General features: G+C 36.9%; 2 protein-coding genes across 2 annotated transcripts; one reads left to right on the top strand and one right to left on the bottom strand.

Annotated features, from left to right (window-relative positions):
• The first annotated feature begins 2,978 nt into the window (after positions 1-2,978).
• On the top strand, positions 2,979-6,157 carry RnrL (Ribonucleoside diphosphate reductase large subunit). Its single transcript, XM_066396683.1, has 8 exons — positions 2,979-3,119; positions 3,196-3,284; positions 3,335-3,512; positions 3,619-3,861; positions 3,938-4,183; positions 4,233-4,602; positions 4,669-5,045; positions 5,112-6,157. Exons 1-8 carry the CDS (start codon positions 3,077-3,079, stop codon positions 6,011-6,013), a joined length of 2,448 nt encoding a protein of 815 aa, XP_066252780.1. The 5' UTR covers positions 2,979-3,076; the 3' UTR covers positions 6,014-6,157.
• A 3,338-nt stretch (positions 6,158-9,495) lies between these two features.
• Reph (Regulator of eph expression) lies at positions 9,496-22,081 on the bottom strand. Its single transcript, XM_066396684.1, has 6 exons — positions 21,571-22,081; positions 20,664-20,733; positions 12,925-13,141; positions 12,733-12,865; positions 12,464-12,676; positions 9,496-12,053 (listed from the first exon to the last, which is right to left on the bottom strand). Exons 1-6 carry the CDS (start codon positions 21,634-21,636, stop codon positions 11,979-11,981), a joined length of 774 nt encoding a protein of 257 aa, XP_066252781.1. The 5' UTR covers positions 21,637-22,081; the 3' UTR covers positions 9,496-11,978.
• Positions 22,082-23,168: the final 1,087 nt, after the last annotated feature.

Genomic DNA, 23,168 nt, shown 5'->3' with positions numbered 1-23,168 from the left:
AGTTTATTTACGTCCTTAACACATTAGCTCAAACAGACAAATTGTAAAAAAACACAATCGTAAATTAAAATAGGTAGGCATATGCAATCAAGTAAACAGGCCTTCCTAGGCTTCCCAAAGTCGCCCCCTAAACGTGATTCTTAAATGAAATGGGCCCCTTTATTCTATGTTTACAAATACGTACTTTATATTATATAGTTAATTGCTCTCAATATGAAGGACTCTTAGATAAAGCTCCAAGGAACCTCATGATAAGGAAGATATACAAGGCTTATCAGAACACTATAAATGGGAACTGCTGAACCAAGGTGAACCCCTCTTTCTGTTTTATATAACTTTAGTCAATGATTTTAAACACATACAAAGTTCAGATTTTGACTAAATTTTTGACCTATAGAATAATGTTGATACTTAAGGATTTTTTTCTTCTTTAAAGAAGCATAATATATTTAACAGTAGGAGGATTAATAGGAGATTTTAGACAAAATTGAATTATTATTTGGCTTTTATAATAGAAGCTCAATTAGCAGTATAGAAAACATTGCATAGGCTATTGTTCCTTAATAGACTTATATCCTTGATAATACTTATTTCTGTGTTATTATTATACTTAAAGAAATTTCTCAACTGAACCAGACAATCTTAGCAATTTCTAACACTTACCTTAAATTCCTATTAAATGTCAATTTCCAAATTTTTTGCCTTTCAAATGAATCCACATTCGTAATACACATTCACTGAGCCACCCACCTCAACCCTTGCTCACTTCCACCCCTTCACTACCTCAAAATTTAAATGCTCGACAATCTCAAGCTGTTTTTTAGAAAGTGGGGGGGATGACAGGGAGTGCCAACTCGATATCGAACTGCCTCGAAGAGTTTAAATAAAACTGCCCCAACAGGGCTGTTCCAGGGTGGGGGTTGACTACGAATAAGGTTTGCTTATATTAAAATCAGCCTTTCACTGGGGATTTAACCCTTATTTTTTATTGTGATGGTAGAGAGGGAAAGGGTTTTTTAATAAAGGGGTGACAAACCCCTTTTTTAGGCAAGGGTGGCGTCAGTGCGCATATGGATGCTGGGCCGACAGGATGTAAATCTGCCGCAGAACGTTTTACTTCTAGTCAGGATGGTTGAAAACATAGAATTAAAAAGTAAAAATATTTCACTCCTTGAGGTTTAAAAGTTGCGGCAGAAATGAATACGTTTTTGTTTTTTAATGAGCCTGCAACTTTTTATTCCCATTCTACATATCGCGAAGGAAAAAATGTTCATTTTCTAAAACTCTATTTGCGGGTACAAAAAAATCCCCGCTTTGGAATCACCCTATATAGACACTTCGCTCTTCAGATAAGAAAAACCTAGTTCTGGTATCACAATGATACATCTAATAGCAACAATACTGCTAGAGAATATTTCAAAATTGAATCAAAAATGTTGTGGATCCATTTAAAGTTTCAATTTTCCCAATAATTCCATTTCTGTATTAATCACGTATCGGCGCGGCTTAGAAGAAAGCAACAGCAGCAGAAACTGGTGGAAATATCTATAATAAATCTGGATAGGAATAAAGGGAGGCAGGCAGAAAGAAAACGTAATTACGAGGAGATATAATTACAACGGAAAGTTGCACAAAGTTTTGCGCTTCTTTCATAATTGATTGTCTTATTAAAGATGAGTTAGCCAGAACTGGAGTCGCTTTTGTCTAATCCAGGCTTTAGACCATCGAAGCTTATGGAGTTGAATTATGGGGCAATGAAAAGAAGCCTTTGCTCACAAAAATCCCTTAGTGTCTCGCAAGTATTTGCAATACTCAATTATTGTAGACACAGCATGATCACAAGCAGTGATTTCTAAGTGATTTTTGTAATTTTCCCTTAGTCTAGACCCCCCAATCGGCAAGAATGAGGTTGCCAGGGACAACACCCATCCAAGATTCAACTGCTTACTTCTTGCAGAATTCATATCTTAATTGGATTACTTCACACCTGCGTCGTACATGGCCATCAGCAATTGCCAGAGAGATAACAACATTATTCCCCTCTTTTTTGCTTAAATTATGCAGCTAAAATTGCACTTGCACAAGTCTCCTCTAAGAAAGGATTAAGTTGCGCTGCCATAATAAACTATTTTGCAACCCCCATGTCACTGTGGGGGAGTGTAATGCGAAACAAGGGTGAAAGACGACTGAAAATCGGATTCAACGACGCGAATTAAAAATGAAATCTCACCCTGCGGGGTGGTTTATGCTACATTACCCTCGGCTAAGGCAGTGCATTTCGTTCCAAATCGCAAAAATTCGCAGATTTGGCCAATTTACTGGATGTTGGAAGTAAAGGGAGCAGTGGAGCGTTGCTTTTTGATAATAATAAAAGGGTCGCTTTGTGCCATTACTGCAACCCGAAGGAATTTAAAGGTATTAATAGACGCTTTTGAAACTATATATACTTCGCAAGGAAATGGTCCCTACACAGCAGACGTCCCTGTTTATCCCCCCATCATCTGCGAGGCCAATCAATAACGGCATAATGAAATAAAAGCCCGAAGGGGGTGAGGGCGGGGGAAATTAGCCGACATCATTTGCTTTGGCAGCTGCCCGATGCATGGGGGGAAACTTTTTGTTTTGCTTTTACTCCCAGTTTCTCATTTCGACTTCAGATATGATTTCCTTTTCTTCCCAGTTAATAGCAGAGATAAAGCCTTGGATATTTTTAGCGAAACACTAAATACCATTGTATAAGATTTATGATGCATTAATAAAGTAAATTACAAAGACAAAAAATAGCATATAAATACGTATAATTTTTAGGTAAATGTAAGACTTTAGTTACACTCTTGAGAAATATCTACTATTGTAACTCACGTCCTTTATCTGATAAAGAAACAGCTGTATTGTGAAGTTTGAAGTTTCGATATATCATCTGCTTGGCGGGAAATGTTAGGTCTTTTTTTTATTTATACCGTCTTTTACTCGTTTTTGTGGTTTCTTTTAATTCAATTTGAGCATTCGATACTGAATTACAGGTGCTTTTATTGAATTCTGTGATCTTAACTAAACCGGCCGGTTTAAATTCAAAATGGTGCCGAAACCGGTCCAAAAGATGTATGTTATCAAAAGAGGTAAGTACACACATGTTGCCAAAACTCATTTGAATTTTGGGGCCTTCGAAACCTAAATTTGTATTCTTGCTTGCAGGGGGAAAGGAAGAACAAGTTCACTTGGATAAAATCACCTCCAGGATACAGAAGCTGTGTTATGGTTTGAATAAAGATTTTGTTGATCCGGTAAGCCAAAACTTTTTGTTTGTGAGTCCATAGTAATTATATCTGTTCAGCTGGCCATTACACTGAAAGTTATCAATGGGCTCTACCCTGGAGTTACCACAGTGGAACTGGATACATTGGCTGCTGAAACTGCAGCCACCATGACCATTGACCATCCCGATTATGCTATTTTGGCAGCCAGAATCGCTGTCTCAAATCTCCATAAAGAGACCAAGAAGCATTTTAGTGGTATGCAAAAAGACATTAATAAAGTTATTATATTATATTTTAAAATTTTTCTACTTTTAAATGCATAATGAACTACTTTGCTTTGAAATACCTAATTTTCTTTTAGAGGTTGTGTCTGATTTATATCACATGATCAATGAGAAGACCAAACGCCCAACTCCTATGATATCTGAAAAGCATTACCATATTATAATGAAGAATGCTGATCGGTTAAACTCTCACATAATTTATGACAGAGATTTTTCTTATAATTATTTTGGATTTAAGACTCTAGAGAGATCTTACTTGTTGAAAATCAATGGCAAAATTGTTGAAAGACCTCAGCACATGTTAATGAGAGTATCTGTAGGTAGGTCCTTCTATCATGTTATTAACCTGTTAATGCTAAAAACTATTATTGACTTACTAAAATTAAAAATATTCAGGAATTCATGGTGAAGATATTGATGCAGCAATAGAAACTTACAACTATCTCTCAGAGAAATATTTCACTCATGCAAGTCCCACTCTGTTCAATGCTGCAACTCCAAGACCTCAACTCTCATCGTGCTTCTTATTAATGATGCCTGATGACAGCATTGAAGGCATTTACAAGTGTCTCACTCAATGTGCTTTTATATCCAAGAGTGCTGGAGGAATTGGGGTGAATGTTCACAATATCAGGTCCAAAGGTAGTTTACCTTAGCTAATTTGATTGAACCTATATAAGTTATATAATAGGAACTTATATTGCTGGGACAAATGGCATTTCCAATGGCCTTGTTCCAATGCTCAGGGTTTTTAATGCAACTGCAAAATATGTGGACCAAGGTGGTAATAAGAGACCAGGGGCTTTTGCCATATATCTCGAGCCGTGGCATGCAGATGTATTTGAGTTTTTGAATCTTAAAAAAAATACAGGAAAAGAGGAATTAAGAGCTAGAGACTTGTTTTATGCATTGTGGATTCCTGACTTGTTTATGAAAAGAGTGGAATCAAATGGAGTTTGGTCTTTAATGTGTCCCCATGAATCTCCAGGCTTATCTGACTGTTATGGGAAAGAATTTGAGAAGTTGTATGAGAAATATGAGAAGGATAATCGGTTTATTAAGTAAATATTTCACTTTAAATTGATAAATATGAATGTAAATCCACTAATTCTAATAAAAAATTGTAGGCAAGTGTCAGCTCAGGATTTATGGCGAGCAATCATAGCCTCTCAGGTGGAAACTGGAACTCCCTACATGCTTTATAAAGACGCCTGTAATGAAAAGTCAAACCAAAAGAATTTGGGTGTAATTAAAAGCAGCAACTTGTGCACAGAGATTTTGGAATACTCCTCACCTGATGAAATAGCAGTGTGCAATCTGGCCTCAATTGCAGTTAACATGTTTGTATCCTCAGATAGAAAGAGCTTTAATTTTGAGGAACTGAAGCAAGTTGCCAAAGTGGTAACAAGGAATTTAGATAAGATTATTGATGTTAATTTTTACCCTGTTCCTGAGACTTATACATCTAATATGAGGCACAGACCAATTGGAATAGGAATTCAAGGTATGTATTACTTTATTCAATATGTATATGCATAAGCATAAGCATTTTTAATTAATTATTTCACAGGTTTGGCTGACGCTTTCTTCCTCATGTGTATGCCCTTTGATAGTCCTGAAGCAGCCCTCTTAAATAAACAAATATTTGAAACTTTGTATTACGGAGCATTGGAGGCAAGCTGTGAATTAGGTGAAAAACTGGGCAAATATTCCACCTATGAAGGCTCACCGGTGAGTCAAGGAATTCTTCAATATGACATGTGGAATGTCACGCCTTCACCTCTCTGGGATTGGGACGTTTTAAAAGCGAAAATTGCCAAACATGGACTGCGAAATTCTCTGCTTATAGCTCCAATGCCCACTGCATCTACTGCCCAGATTTTGGGAAACAACGAAAGTATTGAGCCTTATACCACTAATATCTACACAAGAAGGGTTTTGTCTGGGGAATTCCAGGTGGTAAACCATCATTTACTTAAAGACTTGACTGAACGCGGTTTATGGGATGATGTAATGAAGAATCAGATCCTGGCTAATCACGGCTCGATCCAGAACATCCCCGGGATCCCCAACGACTTGAAAGCAATCTATAAAACAGTGTGGGAAATATCGCAAAAAGTGATATTGGATATGGCGGCTGATAGAGGCGCGTTTATCGATCAAAGTCAAAGCTTAAATATCCACATAGAGAAGCCCAGCTATGGAGTTTTATCTTCCATGCACTTTTACGGCTGGAAAAAGGGTCTGAAGACGGGAATGTACTATTTGAGGACCAAGCCGGCGGCTAATCCTATTCAATTTACCGTTGATAAGTCAAAATTACTGGTCAAAAACGGTAGTTCCAAGGACAGTAAGAACAGTTTTGCAGATGAAAATGAAGCGGATAAATTAACGAATAGTGAAGAGGAAAATATGGCTTCATTGGTATGTTCCTTAAGCAATCCTGATGGTTGTGAGGTGTGCAGCGCGTAACTTAAATAATAATGTGTTAGTATATTGCAAAGTTTTAATTGGTATCTGCCTGGTAACCCCGCAGGAATGGGTATAGTTTAAAGTCTGAAATTAGTTTTGTACTAGTCTCTTGAAGACAACTATTTTCGCAGAAATCACATCCCGGAAAATAACACAAGGCAATATTTAATATTGCGTCGAATATACTTTTATTTATATTTTTTGGAGTTTGTCCATTTCAATATTAGATAGAGATATTAAGATGTCTGAAAGTTATATATTTTAGGTTTGTCTTATTTCAGTTTTCTCAACCTTAAAAGTATGTAAGTACGATTGAATATATTTTCATGTACATTTAATTGGTGTTATTTCGTTATATTTTATAGAATAGTTAAGCTACAAAATTACACGCCACATATATACAGGGTGTCCCAACTTTGAGGAATAAAACTTCAAACACGATGTCTATATAGGAAAATAATCGTAGTTTGCTATATATGTTATATTTCAAGAATGTTTCGTAACAGAAATACAGTGGGTTAAAGTTTTCGTGGAAAACTACAAATTTATTAATTTCTCATAAACTGCTTGATATATTTTACTGCAATTTTGTAGGCGTTACATATCAAACAACTAATTTTTTGAAGTAAAATATAATATTTTATTTCAACATTAGCGTGCGCAAGGGCACTATCTTTAATATATTTAAAGAAAGAAACGTACGGCACTAGTTTTTCTTGAAATAAAAATCACATTTTTAGTCTGCACTAATTTTTAAATAAAAAAAGATATTTAATCTTTTTTTTGGAAAACACTCCGATTTAGAATAAAAAAATTAAAATCGTCTTAACGCATTAACGGTTAATTTTAAAAAAATTGTTATCTTAAAAATAACGTTGAGGCAACTTTCATTTTTTTTAAATATACCAAATTAAAAAATTAATTATTAATAGATTGTTAAACGTTATTGGATTTTGTAGCCACTGTTCAAAGTGTAATTCATCAAATTTAATGCATTTTTGACATCGACAAAATCAATAAAAGTTGGCATTGGAGAAAACAATTTATTTCGCGAAAAAACCAGTGCCGTACTCTTTTCTTTAAATATTTTCACGGTAGGGCACGTGCGTACGCTACTATTAAAATGAAATATCATATTTTGCTTCAAAAAATTTGTTGTTTGATATAAGTGACGCCTACAAAATTGTGATAAAATATATCAAGCGGGGTTTGAGAAATTAATAAATTTGTAGTTTTCTACAAAAATTTTAACCCACTGTATTTCTGTTATGAAACATTTTTGGGATATAACTTATATAGCAAACTACGATAATTTTTTTATGTAGAAATCGTAGCTAAAGTTTGACCCCTAAAAGTTAGAACACCGTATATAGTACGGTTGCACCAAAAAAACACAATGTTACAAGATGGATTGCGGTCCGCTGCTACTTTTGTGGAAATATGCGGGATGTTCCTCCTCTGTTTGTACCAATTTCTTTTTCAATTCCCAAACTTTTCTATCTTTGACCAATTTGTGAAAACACCCAGTAATTTACATCTCATAGCTTTGGTTTAACTTACTGGTATTGAATGCCATTAGAGTTTGACATATGGAAAAATTACGTGATGTATCATCTCAAATCGCTCCCAAATTTGATGCCTTCGTATCTCAAATATGCCCTGTACCCCGAACACCGAGAATGGTTACGTAAGTTTTCCATTAAAACCCTCATTCTCTGTTTAAAAATAAGAGTTGTCGCATATCTGTAGAACTGTTTATTCTACTACCAAAATAAGTTCAGCAATTTGCCGAATCCAAACTACGAAATCGACCATATGCTTCCAACAATCAACTGTGTCCATGACAGGAAGTGCCCTATTTATGCCCACAAAATGCGACGTGATTTTAACGTTTACAATAGTTACGACGAGTGGTTTGTAACTCAGAAAAACGCTGCTAAACCTAAACCGCCTCCTGGATCGCACAACAACCATAGAAGCATTCTGGATAAGTTGGAAGAGACGTATTGGACCACTTGGAAACCTAAAAATAATGTTTTGCCCGAACCAAAAGTGAAATTTGTTTCTATAAATGTGATAAACTTCTGCGATTTTTCAGACAAGCCCATGTTCCAAGAACACAAAGGTTTAAACAAAAAGAACACACAATTTCTCAGTAAATATTTTTTAACTGTTGATGCTTTTTAGTAACGCACCAGCAAGAATTTAACAAACCTGCTGTAGCTGTAAACGACGACGTTACGAAATACTTTAAAGTCAAACACTTCGAAACGAGTATTTCAGACACAATGGATCAGGAGGGATTTAGCAAGACTCCGTCGGAGGACTATGTAGTAACTGGAAACAAAAAGTTGGCAAGGCTTAGTAATCCATGCAGAATGAGAGTTTACAAGCAACATTCAGTTTCTCAGGAAATCCAGACTGAGATGCATGGCTTTGTTGTTTTGAAAGAAAGCAGAGATCAGGTTTTAGAGGAGAAACCTGAAATTGCACCTGCGATTGAGGAAGATCTTGAGGAGCCAAAAATCAATGCCAAACCTAAAAAGAACAAGGAGAATCGTAAGGCTACTGAAAATGAAGCTGAATCTTGTAACGGCTTGCAACCGTTTGGGAGAGGCAAGGATTCCATTGAAATAATCAAGAAGAAGCAGGAACAAGGGAGGGCGAAAGAATACCTGAAACAGCACAAATGCATTAGATTGTACAGAAAATCTGGGACGTATCCAGGATATATCAAAGGAGGTACCTACACCTTAAGGTCTTGCTTGCAAAATGAGGGATCTTTTAGATTGAGACCGCCTGGTAGTACTCTTTTCATCACGTACAGTTCATTTTTAAATAAAAAGCTCTTTTAAGCAAATTAGTCTTTTTAAGACCAATTTACCATAGTTGCATGCCAGTTCAATTCTTATGAAGCCACGTTTTTAAATTCTTTATGTTCTCGTATAAGGAAAGACCCTCATTGCAAAACGGTTAAGGTTAGATTACCGAGCTTAATAGATTCTTGGGCAGACATATAGGTTATTGTGTAATTCCGACCCTTGTGCACAATCAAAGAGAGGAGTTTTAAACCGGTGGTGACTTCAGACTTAATGTTACAAACATCACGCAACATCTTCAAATTACATATTTTCCGAGTTGAATCGAGACAGTTCAACACCGAGAAAATTAATCAACAGTTCAAAATTCGCGCCACGTGTATCACTTTCCTCTCTGATCAATGAGAAAACTCAGCCAATCAGAACGCAGTTCCGCAAAACAAGCGCTCTCATGTGTGCAGACAGCAGCAACAATCTATTTTATTTCTTTCTTTGTCTAAGCTTACATGCAAGACAAACGTAGAAAGGTGGTAAAATATGCATTTCATTTTCTTACGAGTGAAAGCTGTTGCGTCTTAGTAGCGGAATTCTACTTAGATTTGAAATTAATTGCGATTCAGTGATCGCGTTTAAATAGAATTTTAATAAACCAGAACAAAAAAGCAGATTATAAAATATCTTTAATGAATCAAATAGTGAATGTAAAACTAAAGTTATTAAAATTATTATAATCTTTGCAACATACGGTAATATGTGCGATATCTTTAGGCATATAGAAATTTCCATTTTATAAGCTTCCCAAAAAGTATTATGGACTATGTTAAGATAAGTATTATTTAGTCTAAAACAAAGCACAGTTTTGAAGTCGGTGTAGGTATCACACAAAAAAAAAAAACATATACAGAGCCGTTACCAGTAGTTGCATTTTGCATCACTGATTTCTATATGACTACTTGCTTTTATCACAAAAATTAATTTTATAAAGCGCACGTCACGTGCCAAAAATACTTAACAAATATATCACTGAATCCTAAGCTATGTAATAGAGGACTTATTCCCCTCTGGTGGTGAAACGATATTGAGAAACGAGGGGTGAACTCTCTTAGTTTGAACTAAAGGTAGTAAAGTTATAGAATTTTAAAAACGTAATTAAATTTCCTTATGTACAAAAGTTTAAACTGTTTGTAGAGAGGATTGGTGTTAACAATAGATTGTACTTATAAGAAAATACCTTTCAACAATGTTTTTTTTTTTGGAACACAACGATATCATTTTGATTATAGTAAACAGCTGAAGTTTATTCTGCCTTATTGAGGTTGTGTTCCAGTATAAGTAACCCTCTACTTACAGTACCTTTATCCACATTTCTACATGCCAACTAGGATCTGATTTTCATGCCTTACAGTTAAAATTTTGTGTAAGGCCCGATCAATCGGCATCTGTACGTAGTATCACATACAGAACGTTAAATTGTACCCTTAAAATTAACTTCGATCGAGATCATTTCAACGTTATCATCCCTTGAGTCACTAAACGCTACAAGATTATACAAAAATCTTACATCGAACATTAATCCAGTTACCATCTGCATGACTACAGTGAAACTGTAGTTATGGAGAAGTTAACGCCTGTCTAATAAGAATGCCTCGTTGATAAAATAGGGCTAGTACCAAACCAATAGAAAAACCAGTCTTATTTGTAAAAAGTCACATCAGCCGCCATATTTTATCAAGGGCTAAAACAATCACAATTTTGAGACTTTATGTCCAATATTTACACACTCTTTTTTTACAAAATTATGAGGTCCATAAGGCGCTAGATTTACATACCTACGAAAGGGAAATAGAATTTTCACACTCAGTATTACACTGAATGTTTACGTTTCTATATCACTAGTAAGTTTCCTGCCATTCATGGTTTTAAGTGGAGCAAATCAGCGCTCTTTCTTTATGATTTATAAACCAAATACTTATTTCTTTGCCTTTTTTAATTTAAAACACTCCCTGGTCGTTTATAGATCTAACAGCTACACGAATCAGTTCTACAACACATAAACTGTGTTACGTTATTTCTTTACAATCGGTCTCCAGAGGAATTAAAGTACCCCCACTAGAGAAACTTTTAGAGAAATTTAGTTTGTATTAATATTTTTAAGCAGGTTTTTTTGAGTTTTTGTACTTATATTCATTTGCAGCGGGGCCATGGCCTCTGTTTATTGAAATTGAAAGTTAATGTTGTTTAGTCAATAAGCACATTTCTATTGCCAGCAAAAAAATTCTAATGAAAATGTACCCACTGAGTGCCATTGCCCGTTACATACATCTATGAGGTTAATTAAAAGCTTCTAGAAAAATACTACGCACACATCATTTTTTCAAATTTTTAAGACAAGTTTAGTCTATATCACAAAACAAAGAATTCGTTTGTATTTCGCCCGTCAACGATGAGGGTGAAGAAATACCGATTCAACCCTGGGGGTTGAAAAAGTGCACTTAATTCGAAGATTTCTAGTTTAGGTCTGCAAGTCACCTTCGCCAAAATAACAAGAATTATCCTGCCACTATGATGAAACAACGTGACGTACAGTTTTGTGGAAAAATTGTATTCGTCGCCTAAGATGCCTAACCAGGCAACTAAAAAAATTTCAAGGCCATAAAGAATGTAATTTAGGTATGTTTCTCCCAAGAATTTTTAAAACCAGAAGGTTATTTTGCATCTCAGATAATCATTTCCATTCCTCGCTTTAGAATAAATTTTTGTGTATGAATATTCACACAAGTCAAGGGGACCAACAACCCTCAAATCTTGAATCGATTTACAGGCGAAATATCACACAAAAAATTTTGAAAGACAACATACAAGGTATATAAAAAATCCCAGCCACTCTCGCACTATTTTATATAATACATTGCCTATCTGCTGTCACCAACGGCCGATTCTTCTGCGTGTTCTTCGTCCATAACTTCCTGGTGTTCGCTGGTGATGGTACAGGTTCGGCCGCTGCAAGAAACTGTCTCACTCGGTTCGTTTTCTTGCTGAGGAATTGAGCGTTCGACTTCGGAAGGCCATTGAGATAGAAGGCTGAGAGGCCGGGGGGTTAGTCCAGAGTCCGGGGGCTGTGCTGGCTCGAGCCCCTCGAGCCCGTTTCACCAACAGAAGACTGAGAGTTCGCCCGTATGCTCGTCGGATGGCCTCCAAGCCGTCGCCGACCGAGCTTTCAACTAAAATAATGAAGAGTTTTTGATTTTGAGGATTTACATTGAAAGTAGTTTAATGGCAGACACGTAATTAAGACTCAAAGTCGAATTAAATATTCCCGCTCTTCTGTGTGCTGTTCCAAGAAAAAAACCAAAAGAAAGTCGTCCCGTCGTCGCGCAGTTTTTAATCCGGGCGCAGTTGTTTTGTATCTTTTTTGTCATTATCCGGTGAAAAGTGCTGAAAAACGCGTTCTGCCTACTTCAAATATTTTTCGAGCACTCGAAATCGCGATATGACTTCGTGCTGAAATGACCCGCTTCCAGGATCCGGGGAAACTTTCCTTTTATCTTTTTTTCGGCCGTATTGTTTGTTGCCTGGGTGCGGACTTTTTCGGGATTACAAGAAACGTTTTGTCGTTATTTATTTCCTTTACCTGCTGCATTTTTTCAAAATCCAAATACGGCCTCTGCAAATGCGAATGTCTCACATGCCTGGATCTTTTCCTAGGGGAAACTTCGTAATGCACTAACTTCGATGGAGGACTGGTTTTTTTCAACACAGTCCTCCTTCCTGGTTTCACAGCCTCAAGGGGTGGGGAGGTTCGAAATCTCACTGGGGTTGCTCTACTTGCTAACAGATTGTGGACCTGTAATATTTCCATAACAACACTAAGATCACTTTAGCATATGCAGAACGTCATGCCTCATCGTCAGAAGATCCGGAATGTTCTATCACGTGACCACCTTCCCCGTAACTCTTCAAATATGGCGAACAGGAAGATGGAGGACTAAGGTTGCTATAGTGCGACATGTTCTCCTCGTTCTCAGGTCGATACCTATATAAATAGCGATACATGAAATTCACTTGAATTATTACCGACTGGTAATAGCTTACTTGTAATTATCTCCGACCTGAGACCACTTTCGTTTTTCCGCCAAGCCTACAGATGCTGCTCTGAGAGGCCTAGAAGTTGTTTTTTCGCATTTGGGGTTGCAGTTGATCCCCTCGAGCTCTTCTTCGGACGAATGCGGATCGTGGGGATCGGGAGCTGGACTTTCCATAGAACAGCCGGTGTCTGCGGGGGAGACGCTGCACATCCTGTCGGTCACGACTGCAAAAGGAGCACTCATCATGTCGGGACAGGAATTTGCACAATGGTGAGGTGTGTCAATGGTATGTACGTGATCGATATAAATTGAGCGAAAATTTTGTTTGAATAATGCAAATTCTAACGTCGTAATAAGGCAATTGCGTGGCAATAAAACTGAAGTTAACCGTCCTGTGTTACAGTAATTAACATCTCTGGATTGATGAATAGTTAAAAATGTGTACGTGATATTTACTACGACAAAAGTAGTTCTGTGTAGGTGGTACGAGTTCTGCCGGCTGAACACGTAAATCAAATTTCATTGTTTTTGCCGGTCGTACCCACGTCGCTATTTCGCTGTTTACCGTGCTGATCTAAGTTCATGGACACATCAGAACGGTTCTCTTCGGTTTCAAGTTCACCTTTCATCAGTAAGTCGTACGATGAGTTTTAAAAATAAACATTACACCAGCTGGTTTCATAACACGATTAGCATCGATTCAATTAGGTATCTATTCCCGGAATAGTTTAGAGTTCTCCCTGAAAACGCTCTACGCTGCGAAATCTTGTCTCTCGGCCAATTTTACCTACTCCCAGATACATCGTAGTAAATTCCTGGCAGTTATTTAGATGTGACACCGAAACTGCAAAGTCTGAAGCGAGGAAATTTTACCCCTTCATTAGATGGAATACGATTACATTCAAATTATCGCTGATGGAAATCCTCACAGAGTTTTCCAGGAACTGTGGTTTTCTAATATGCTTTCCCGAAATGGCTTTTAAACCCCGTTGATAACACGGGCAGGCACATTTCCTCCTTCGTTTAAGAAGCTCTGGGAGCGAAAAAATTACCTGCCAAATAATTTCATGACTGACTAAATGCGTTAAAACGTTCAAATTTACTCTGCCAACTCAATCACCTACACGCGCGAATTGTTGTTTGTTATCGAATTTGGCATAAGACCATTTTTAAACGAGAGAGAATGTTTGTCGAAGGTTCGTTCACCTCCACATTCTGCTCCACTTATGTTATTAATTGGTGTTTGACATTACTCAAGTACTATGGGCGGAAGGCCTAATGCCAAAAAACTATTTTTAAATGTTTATTTTCAATTCGAACACCTGTATCATGATAAACGGGCTGTTAAATGGTTTTTAAGGATTTCGGTGCTATCTAGAGCGTAAACAGAAGTGCATGAAAAGATTAGGAAGTTGAAATTTCGTGATTTCTCTTTGAGCAAGAGCCCCGGTCATCAAAAAAGTGTCATTTTGAGCTATTTTTTAGACCAATTTTTCCATGTGTTCCCGTCAAGTTCTGTTGTCCATAGTGAAGGGCATAAATTCGGTAAAAAGAAAAGGAGGTTGTCAAGAAACATAAGTATGCAGAAGGTAAACAGGTCTTTTTGGTGACATAGGGTGTTCCAGAAAGGTTGTAGGGGACATTGAAGTGAACAATGTTTACATAGGACCCCTAGTCAAAATGAGCCGTTTTGGCTCCAGCGTCATTTTTGTTCAACATACTTCCAAATTCAACTTAAGAGAATAGAACAAAAATAAACACTTCTTTGTCTCCTGACTTGCTGCGTTATTGGACAATGCACATGTTCCTATGGATACGCGGGATAGAATGTGGTTCCAACATGACGGTGCACCTGCACATTTTGCCAGAACTATGCAGGACCATTTAAGCCAATATTTTTCTGGGCGATGAATCGGAACAGGTGGACCTATATATAAGTGGCCAGAACGAAGCCGATTTAAACCCATTGGATTTTTTCCTCTAGAGTTACATCAAGTCGTTGGTATATGAAACCCCTGTAGCTATCCAAGAGAAACTGTTAGGGAGAGTGATGGCAGCCTTTCATGCAGCAAAGATCCGCATATCTTATAACGGGTACGCGATTCAATGATTCAAAGAACAAATTTATGTAACCAGATTGGGGGTCGTCGTTTTCAAAGAGCTTACATTACGTTTTCGAATAAAAATGACTCTGGAGCCAAAACGGTTCATTTCTGACTATGGGTTTCTATGCAAAAATTGTTCACCGTAATATCCCTTATAACCTTTTTAAGTTTGGCACAACATTTTTGTGCCTATGTGTTAAAAACTCTCCCTCGAGCCTTACAAAAATGGGAACCACCATCTTTATATGGTCGAGTGGTGAAACGTATTAAGCACGAAATATACCTAGAACTTCTATTTCCGCATCTAGTTAACCTTCTTTTAAATATTCACCACAGAACTCTGGAAACAATAAACTTTTCCTCTCTATGAAGACACCAGCACGAATAAAACAAAAAGCCAGATGCATGCAAAATTCGGACGTGACCGAAAACATGAACAAAACCGTTTTGAGTGGCGAGTTTATTTTCTTTAGTAATCAAAACCGATCTCTTGTGTAAGGCCGATAAAATTTTGGCGTTAACATTCGTTTATGTTATTGCTACATTTAGAGACCAGCAGATATTTTCACACATACTGTTTGTTTTGCAGATAAAAGTATTAATTTTAGAGTGTATATGAGATAAAATGCGTGTGTGTCAACAAATACCAAACGAAGTAGTTTTTAGACTAAAATGGTTTGCCTGTATGTAACCGAGCGACACGTAAAAAGCCTCCTCTTGTGCTACAAGACGTGTCCTCATGGAGTTTAAATCATCAATCACCTCTGGTCTCTTTTGACACACTTCCTCCCCTTTTTTCCAAAAGTTCATATTTATGGTGAACTCCGACTAATTTTTTGATTAACAAAGGCATTTTCAATAGTAAACCGCTTATTTTGCAGCAATTTATTGTTTCGTTGTAGCAGTCTAAGGCAACGCTAATAATTGTGACTGATAAGAGCTGTTGTTGACCCTACATCGGCTGGGGGTATTTATTGTTCGTGACAGAATGTCTGGATTATGATGAAAAATACATATTTACGATGATGCCGTAACAGGGAGTAGAAAGAAATTGGTTTCCATTCACTTGCAGAAATAACCGGGGCAGATCAAATAAAAGCCACTGTAGGGCTTAACACGACTTCTTTCATCTGTGTAGTATGTAGGTACCAGGAAAGAATACATACTTCAAAAGCACAATAGCGGCGATTTTCTATATGTGGATGCTCTTGTGGGGCCCTTGAAACCGTAAATAAAATTCCTGGAAGGAGCTTAATAAGCCCAGCTAGTAGTTGACTGAATAACATGCGTAAAGGTGGTTTAAAAATAATTTTCTAAATACGTTTTAAGGCCACTGTGACAGTCTCAGTTTGGTCGCAAATTTTATCTCACCGGACGAAATTCTAGGGCTAAACCGATTAACCACGGGTCACTAGCTAGGACAAATTATGTAAATCAGTTAAGAGTGAGTCGCGCCGGCAAAATTTAATTCGGTATTTTATACGATTAGGTAACAGAATGTTGAACACAAACAATGGCCGTTCACGTACAAATAAACGTGCAAATTGCATATACATTTTAATGTTTTTTCTCTTTATCTATGGCTAAAACTAGGCAGATTTGTTTTGCATACACACCCGACAAGTTACAGGTGCTGGCTGGTGACAATTCTCTTACTACGTATATCCCATATATGCATATAAACAATTTCAATTTCTGCCATCAGAAATGGGCTATCGACCCTGTGGTCTTTTTGCCCGCGTTACAATTTCTTGGATGGAAGTGCCTTATTCTAATTCTTTACAAGCTAACAATCTTTGATCTACAGTTTTAAAAAGAGAGAGAGAAAAACGCAAGAAAGGGAAAGAACGAACGGGACGAACACTCATCAGTATTTTACCTCTGATAGTGCCCTATTAAGGTGTTTGGATGGAAGAGAATTCGGGAGTGTCTTGTCTGTCCCGTTAAACAGAACGGTCAGTATGGTCCAGTTGTGAGGATTGCCCTTCCATTTTTCCTGCAGTTGTAGAGATCAGTCCGTTATTTTTGTCTTGTGTATGTGTGTTCGTATAGTAGCTGGATGGGTGGATTGTATAGTAGGTTTCTCTGGTGTCTTAGTTTTGTAATGGGTCTAACGTATATCCCATTTAAATAAATTAACGTTAATCGTCAGCCCGGTGGAAGATACGCTTTATTAAGTCGAGTTTACACCCGGCTGGTGTTTTTGGTAGGAAAAAATCGACTTCGAATTAATTAAAATTAATGGCTGTCGACTGTGCAATAATAGATTTTCGGCTCGGTTAGGTCCGGAGTTGGTTAGCCAGGGGAGAGCCGGTTAAAATTGGATTTCATTAGATATTGGAGCCCCAGAGGCCAGGATAGTTCAAAATCTGAATTTTTGCCATAATGATTAGTCAAGTCTCCCCTAGTTACTACTAAATTTGAGGAGATACCGCTAATCTGATTTTTTCGCCTGTTCAATTTGCACTGGGATTGCACCACACGATTTTGTAAGGCAGGATTGTGTATAAAATCGCCTTGAACATTGCAAAAACGAATTTTCGGTTTTTAAACTAATTCGTCAGAACATCGAGTGGCAATAAATTAGGCAAACATGCGCCATGTGTGGCAAAAAGGTTTGCAAGGTCAAGTTTTGGCCAGCACAATGCCAGATGTTGGTAAGAACTGTATTTACATGCTGTAATATTTTATTCCTACTTATCTCCTATTCGATTTACTAATACGTGTAAAAACCAAGTTGTATATACGTGCATATCGGAGATTTAGTAGTTCAAAAGTTTTTAATATTCTGATATTAAAATTAGTAATAAGATAATGATAAGCAAACTGGCAGAACGATCTTGGGATGAACCACTATTGGGCGAAGTTACTACTATTGCCACTATTAAATGGCCAAATGTCGGGGAATCCCCTTTTGAACTGGGGTATATCCCCGGAACTGAAAAGGAGAGAGAAGGGGAGAAAATGGACAGTTAAAATATAGGACAGAGGCGCGGTCGAGTAATAGTAAATTCGTTAGTTTGTTTTTCTGTATGTTGACAACAAGTTAATGTCTATTAACTATGGAGAATGTTCCCAATATTATTCTGACATATACACACGGTAGCGGACAAAATTAGGACAACTTTTTAAATTTCTCATTTTTTACATATCTGTTTATTATAAATATCTTAAATATTGATTAATTAACGTATACAATTTTGATTTTGTTTGAGGTTAACGCAAATATTGTTTTGAAAAGCTTTAATATAACTATCTTCTTCATGCGACAAAATTAGAGCAACTGAAGGTTAATTTCTTACAAAACAAAAATAAGACTATCAGAACTAATATTATGTCCAGTATTCCTTATTATTGATTACTTCCTGGCATCTGTATGGCATGAAAGAAATGAGATTATTCATTATATCATCATCTATTGCATTCCAAGCTATCGGCACTTTTTGAAACAACTGTTGGCTATTTCTTATTTCTCGGTGATGAATTCTTTTTTCTCCGCAATCTCCCATAGATTTTTAGGGGATTCAAGTCTGGAGACTGAGCCGGCCAACGAGAATATTTTTTGAACGAACTATTCCTTTATAATCTTAGCGACATGTTTGGGGTCATTATCATGCTAGTATTTGAACCTAACTGGTATTTCCCATTTTGATAAAGGAAACATAACGTTTTTCAAAATATCTAGATGCTCATACCTATTTATAGTTCCAGTTATTTTATACAAAGGACCCATTCCATAAGCAACCCCAAACAATTATGTTGTCTCCACCATGCTTTACGGTAGTTCTAACGTACATATGTGAAGTCAAATATTTCCTGTAGGACGTTTTATCGATTGTTTGAACCGTCACTTCCAAACACAAAATTTTTATTCGTCGGAAAAATAACTTTTTCCCAACCACGTGGAGTCCAGCCAAGATGACGCGTTGCAAACATCACCCTTGCATCTCGATTTCTTTTCGAGAGAAAAGGTTTTTTGGCAAGACGTCTTGCTTGTAAACCGCTTTCAAGTAACCGTCATTGTACAGTCCTGGATGACACATTTAAGTTACCCATTGAGGCCAAAATGCGATTTGCAGACAGTCTCAGATCTGCTAAACTGGTGCGTTTGGCGTTGATTAGCTTTTTTAAAGGTTTATCGTAGCCTTCCACAACACTTTAAATTCACTACACATCTTCGAATTTGATCATTTCTAAGTGTTTTTCAAACAATGGTTTTTCCCACACCAAAAGCATTTGTCACTCACTTGTGCGATTTGCCGGATTTATAGGTCTCAACAATTTTTCTTTTTTAGGGTTCACTGAATAACGAACACCACTAGGCATATTTAAATTAAACATCTACTTCAAAACCAAATGAAGTTTAAATAATGAACTAAATTTACTATCAAGTTGCTTTAATTTTGTCGCATGCATTTTTCGGATTTTTTTATACTTCAGGTCACAAAAACTAAAAATAATCGAAAGTACACAAATAGTGCTCTTGTGAACAACATGCATTGTAAATAAAACATGATCATTGTAAAGCATTCAATATTATTACTTTTTTGCACTTTTACATGGTTGGTCTAATTTTGTCCGGTACTGTAGATGTACAGTGACGAATTAAAAGCAGAATGTGGCAAAGTAGTCTCCATGCGAGGAAGGACTGGGAAGTTGTATTTGAAAGCGTTTTAAATTGCGATTATATATTAAAACATTTTAATTTTGTCTACATTAATATTTCGATCGGTTTAGTCCCGGTGAGAAATATTCAAATTCTGCAGTTGAAACTTTGAGTAACGCTCAAAAATAAGAAATGAAACGCAATACTTTTTAATAAAATCCCACTTCGCTTTAACAGTAAACAAGTGTGAATCATATGCAGGTTAAGAGGGTCATCTACGATGAATATGCGAACGGCATTTAATAAGTAGAAGAAAGTTAACTTCGATGATTATCAGGAGAAATTTAAATTATGGTTATATCTGAATAACGGATTAATCTCGATTTTGGTTCGACGTTAAGATGCAAATTCACAGTTCAAGGCTTGTTTGGTAAATGATCTGTAGGTAAATCAGCGTTAAAGCGTTTTAATAAAATTCTGTTGAATTCTCCCTGTTTGCAACAAACTTGTACAAAACTGCCTTTGATGTCGACCATCGTACACACACGAATTATTAGAATTATGTATTCTCCAACCAGTTTTCGTTGCCAAAACTGGTCTGATGAGTGATGCCAAAATCTTTTGTTCGCAAATAATATGAATTGCTAATTTTTCTGATATGTATTTACAAATAGGTACATGGAAACGTGACCAACGTTATGCCTTTTTTAATCACGTATTAGCGTGAGTAAAGGCTTTAATAAGCGCCCTTAAATAATTGTATTTAGGCTGACAAATGAGCTTTACACTTTGCACCTCTCTCTTCATCTACATCAAGATAAAAATGATTAATTATTATATAACCACATGCCTATTATTAACTACATACTTGTGTAGACACTTAACTTTACATATTCCATTTGGAGACCTGTTGTCTGTCATGTCCAAACAGGTTATTAATCACTTACAATAAACAGGTTATCATTATTTTGTCCACTGTACATCTAAATTGTTGTGTCTCAATAATTCTGGCATACATCGGGACATTCTACTTACTAGATGGGGGTAGGTCCACAGGATCCAAGTCTTCATCACTTTCGGTTCCTGAGTCATGATCTTCATCTCCCTAGAACAATTGGAAATAATTTTAAAGAATTTTTCCATAAAGAATTTGCAACTTATTAAAAGGAAATCGTCAACCTCGAAAATTTCAATTTGATGACGTTTGTGGTACGATCAAAATGGAATTAGATGAAAGAAAAATGAAACACTTGTTGGGGCATAGCTGAAAGTGCAATTAGAATTTGAATAAAATGTCCCACAATCTGATACATAATATTAACTCGTTTTTCATACCACGTTACTAATGATTCATACACATTGTGCTTCAATCAATTTCAAGTATTGTCCTTATGCAATATGCAGGAACCTACAAAGTGCTTCATTATGGCACGTTATTATGTAAATCAGCATAAGGCATTAAGAAGATGTATTCTAGATTCCTGAATTTAAACGGGAGCAATTTGCAAGACGATTCCGACTTTCCTTTGTTCCCGGCGTTGTGTCAAAATAGCCGATCAGGAAAGGTAGGTGGTGATATTGATTTTTAAATATTTTTGTTTGTTCGTGTCCATTGAGTCGGACTGGACTGTCCCGAATTCCGTGCCAGGTGATTAATATCTAGTCCCAAATGGAGCAGTGCAGAAAATCGTCCTGTATATATGCACACATCCAACCATAAGCGCTAGACAGGTTTCTCGCTCGCTTAGCAGGATTTAGAAAGCAGAAAAATGACAGCAGGCCCTGAACCGTGCATTCCTTTGTTCGGATGCTCAACTGTTTCGACCCGCAGCAGCCATTTTTTCTACGCTTTCTGTGACCTTCAGCGAGGTTACTATGATTTTACACACCAAAATAAAAACAAAGACGGTTCCACCGCTGGGAACCGGATTGGTATACGCACCTTTTGATTATGGTTTTCCTCGTTTATTGAATGAGTTTTGAGTTTGTGCGTGAGAAATTTTAGCATGTCTCTTTTCCTGCTTCCCGACGGATTCGCCACTTTGAGGGATTTCTAAGCCGTTACGGACGGAAACGGAACGAAAAACGCGGAATTTCGAACGGAAACGACACGGAAAAGTGCAGGTTTACAAGGTATACACTGCCATTACGGATTGTCTTAGGCCACGAACTGTTCTTTACCGGGTTCTTACTACTACTGATTTGTACGAAAACCTAGTTCAGCTGATCTCCACTATCACAGCGGATTCGTCCATTGTTACTACGGGGGATAGCGTCACGAGCGACACCCTCCAAAACCTCCTTAAAACAATTCGTACAGTCACCAGTTTCACTCCACCACACAAAAATCTCCTCTTTCTTCAAACGACGACAGAAACTTAATTAAAACGCACAATACAGCTAAAATATCGAATCAACTCATAACCAGCCTCCCCTTTTCTGCCAAAATGGATTCGTCCTACTTCCATTGATGACAAGGTAGGCCCGGTTCCTGGCTGTCTGTGATTGGCCAGTGTTTACTATGCATTCATGTTCGCCCACATAACTATTATCTGTCTTTGTCACACGCAGTGGTTGCATAACGTATAACGAGTTGGCTCGAAACTCGGCCGCGCCACATTTGGCAACCTCGCGTATCTCGCGCCCGCTTACGTCAGGTTGACGATGGTCCGGTCCGGCTCGAAGGACCAAAAATTCATCGATGTCTACGTGGAAATGCGATGAGAATTGTGAGAATTTGTCTGAATTTTCGTAGCTGTTTTGATTAAAGTAATTATCGAGAATGGAACTGAAATAAAGGATATTCCAATATACTTTTCAATTTCTAGCGATAAAATAGAAAATAAAATATATTCAAGGTGATGTTTGTTTTGTTTATAAACTTTTGGGATTCTTGATGTTTTGGTGAATATAATTTTCCTTGCTTTCCTTATTAGTTGTTGAAAATCATTTAAAGAACTACCAGTTAACAACACAAAGCGCCTCTCTTGAGAATTACAGGGTGTCAAGAACCTTTTCTCACAATCTAGCAATCTCTCTTTAAATTAGGTAACTTTCTATTTAATGAACTAAAAACACCGCGAATTGTACAGTTTAAAATCATTTTTTAGGTTCTTGATATCTTGGCGAATACAATTTTTCTTCAACGTGTTTCAGACGATCACTATACGTTGAAAATTATTTCTTTCAGTCGTTAACTCATTCTGTAAAGGATCTCGAGTCAGATTTTATTTACATTCTAGACATTTTTGTCAATGTTGAATTGGCGGATGCCAGGTACTACCTGGGAATGTACCCAGGTACATTCTGCAAATCTTTCCTATGGAACGAACTATTACATAGTAATTTGCAAACGTTCACACAAACGGTCTTCTATAATACAAAATCTTTCATTCACCTTCGGTTTTATTTTCTCTTTTTTTCCATTTTTCTATTTTTATCCCGTAAAACCCAATCAACCTTTGTAAATACCTCACATCGTAAAGTCTGCTCGGAAATATTAATAGTGAAGACGATAGGCAATCGGTACATTCAGGAATT

The sequence above is a fragment of the Euwallacea similis genome, chromosome 13, assembly GCF_039881205.1.
Source record: "Euwallacea similis isolate ESF13 chromosome 13, ESF131.1, whole genome shotgun sequence".
In the NCBI taxonomy this organism is placed as follows: domain Eukaryota; kingdom Metazoa; phylum Arthropoda; class Insecta; order Coleoptera; family Curculionidae; genus Euwallacea; species Euwallacea similis.
This window is presented reverse-complemented; position numbering and strand designations above follow the sequence as displayed.

Excerpts from the sequence above, each read along its gene's own strand:
- Reph (XM_066396684.1), bottom strand. The coding sequence starts at position 21,636 with ATGCTAAAATTTCTCACGCACAAACTCAAAACTCATTCAATAAACGAG. Across the intron at positions 12,677-12,732 it reads CCGGATCTTCTGACGATGAG|GTCCACAATCTGTTAGCAAG; the intron begins GCATGACGTTCT and ends GAAATATTACAG. Across the intron at positions 12,054-12,463 it reads ATTTTGAAAAAATGCAGCAG|TTGAAAGCTCGGTCGGCGAC; the intron begins GTAAAGGAAATA and ends TCATTATTTTAG.
- RnrL (XM_066396683.1), top strand. The coding sequence starts at position 3,077 with ATGGTGCCGAAACCGGTCCAAAAGATGTATGTTATCAAAAGAG. Across the intron at positions 4,184-4,232 it reads TCACAATATCAGGTCCAAAG|GAACTTATATTGCTGGGACA; the intron begins GTAGTTTACCTT and ends GTTATATAATAG. Across the intron at positions 4,603-4,668 it reads AAGGATAATCGGTTTATTAA|GCAAGTGTCAGCTCAGGATT; the intron begins GTAAATATTTCA and ends AAAAAATTGTAG.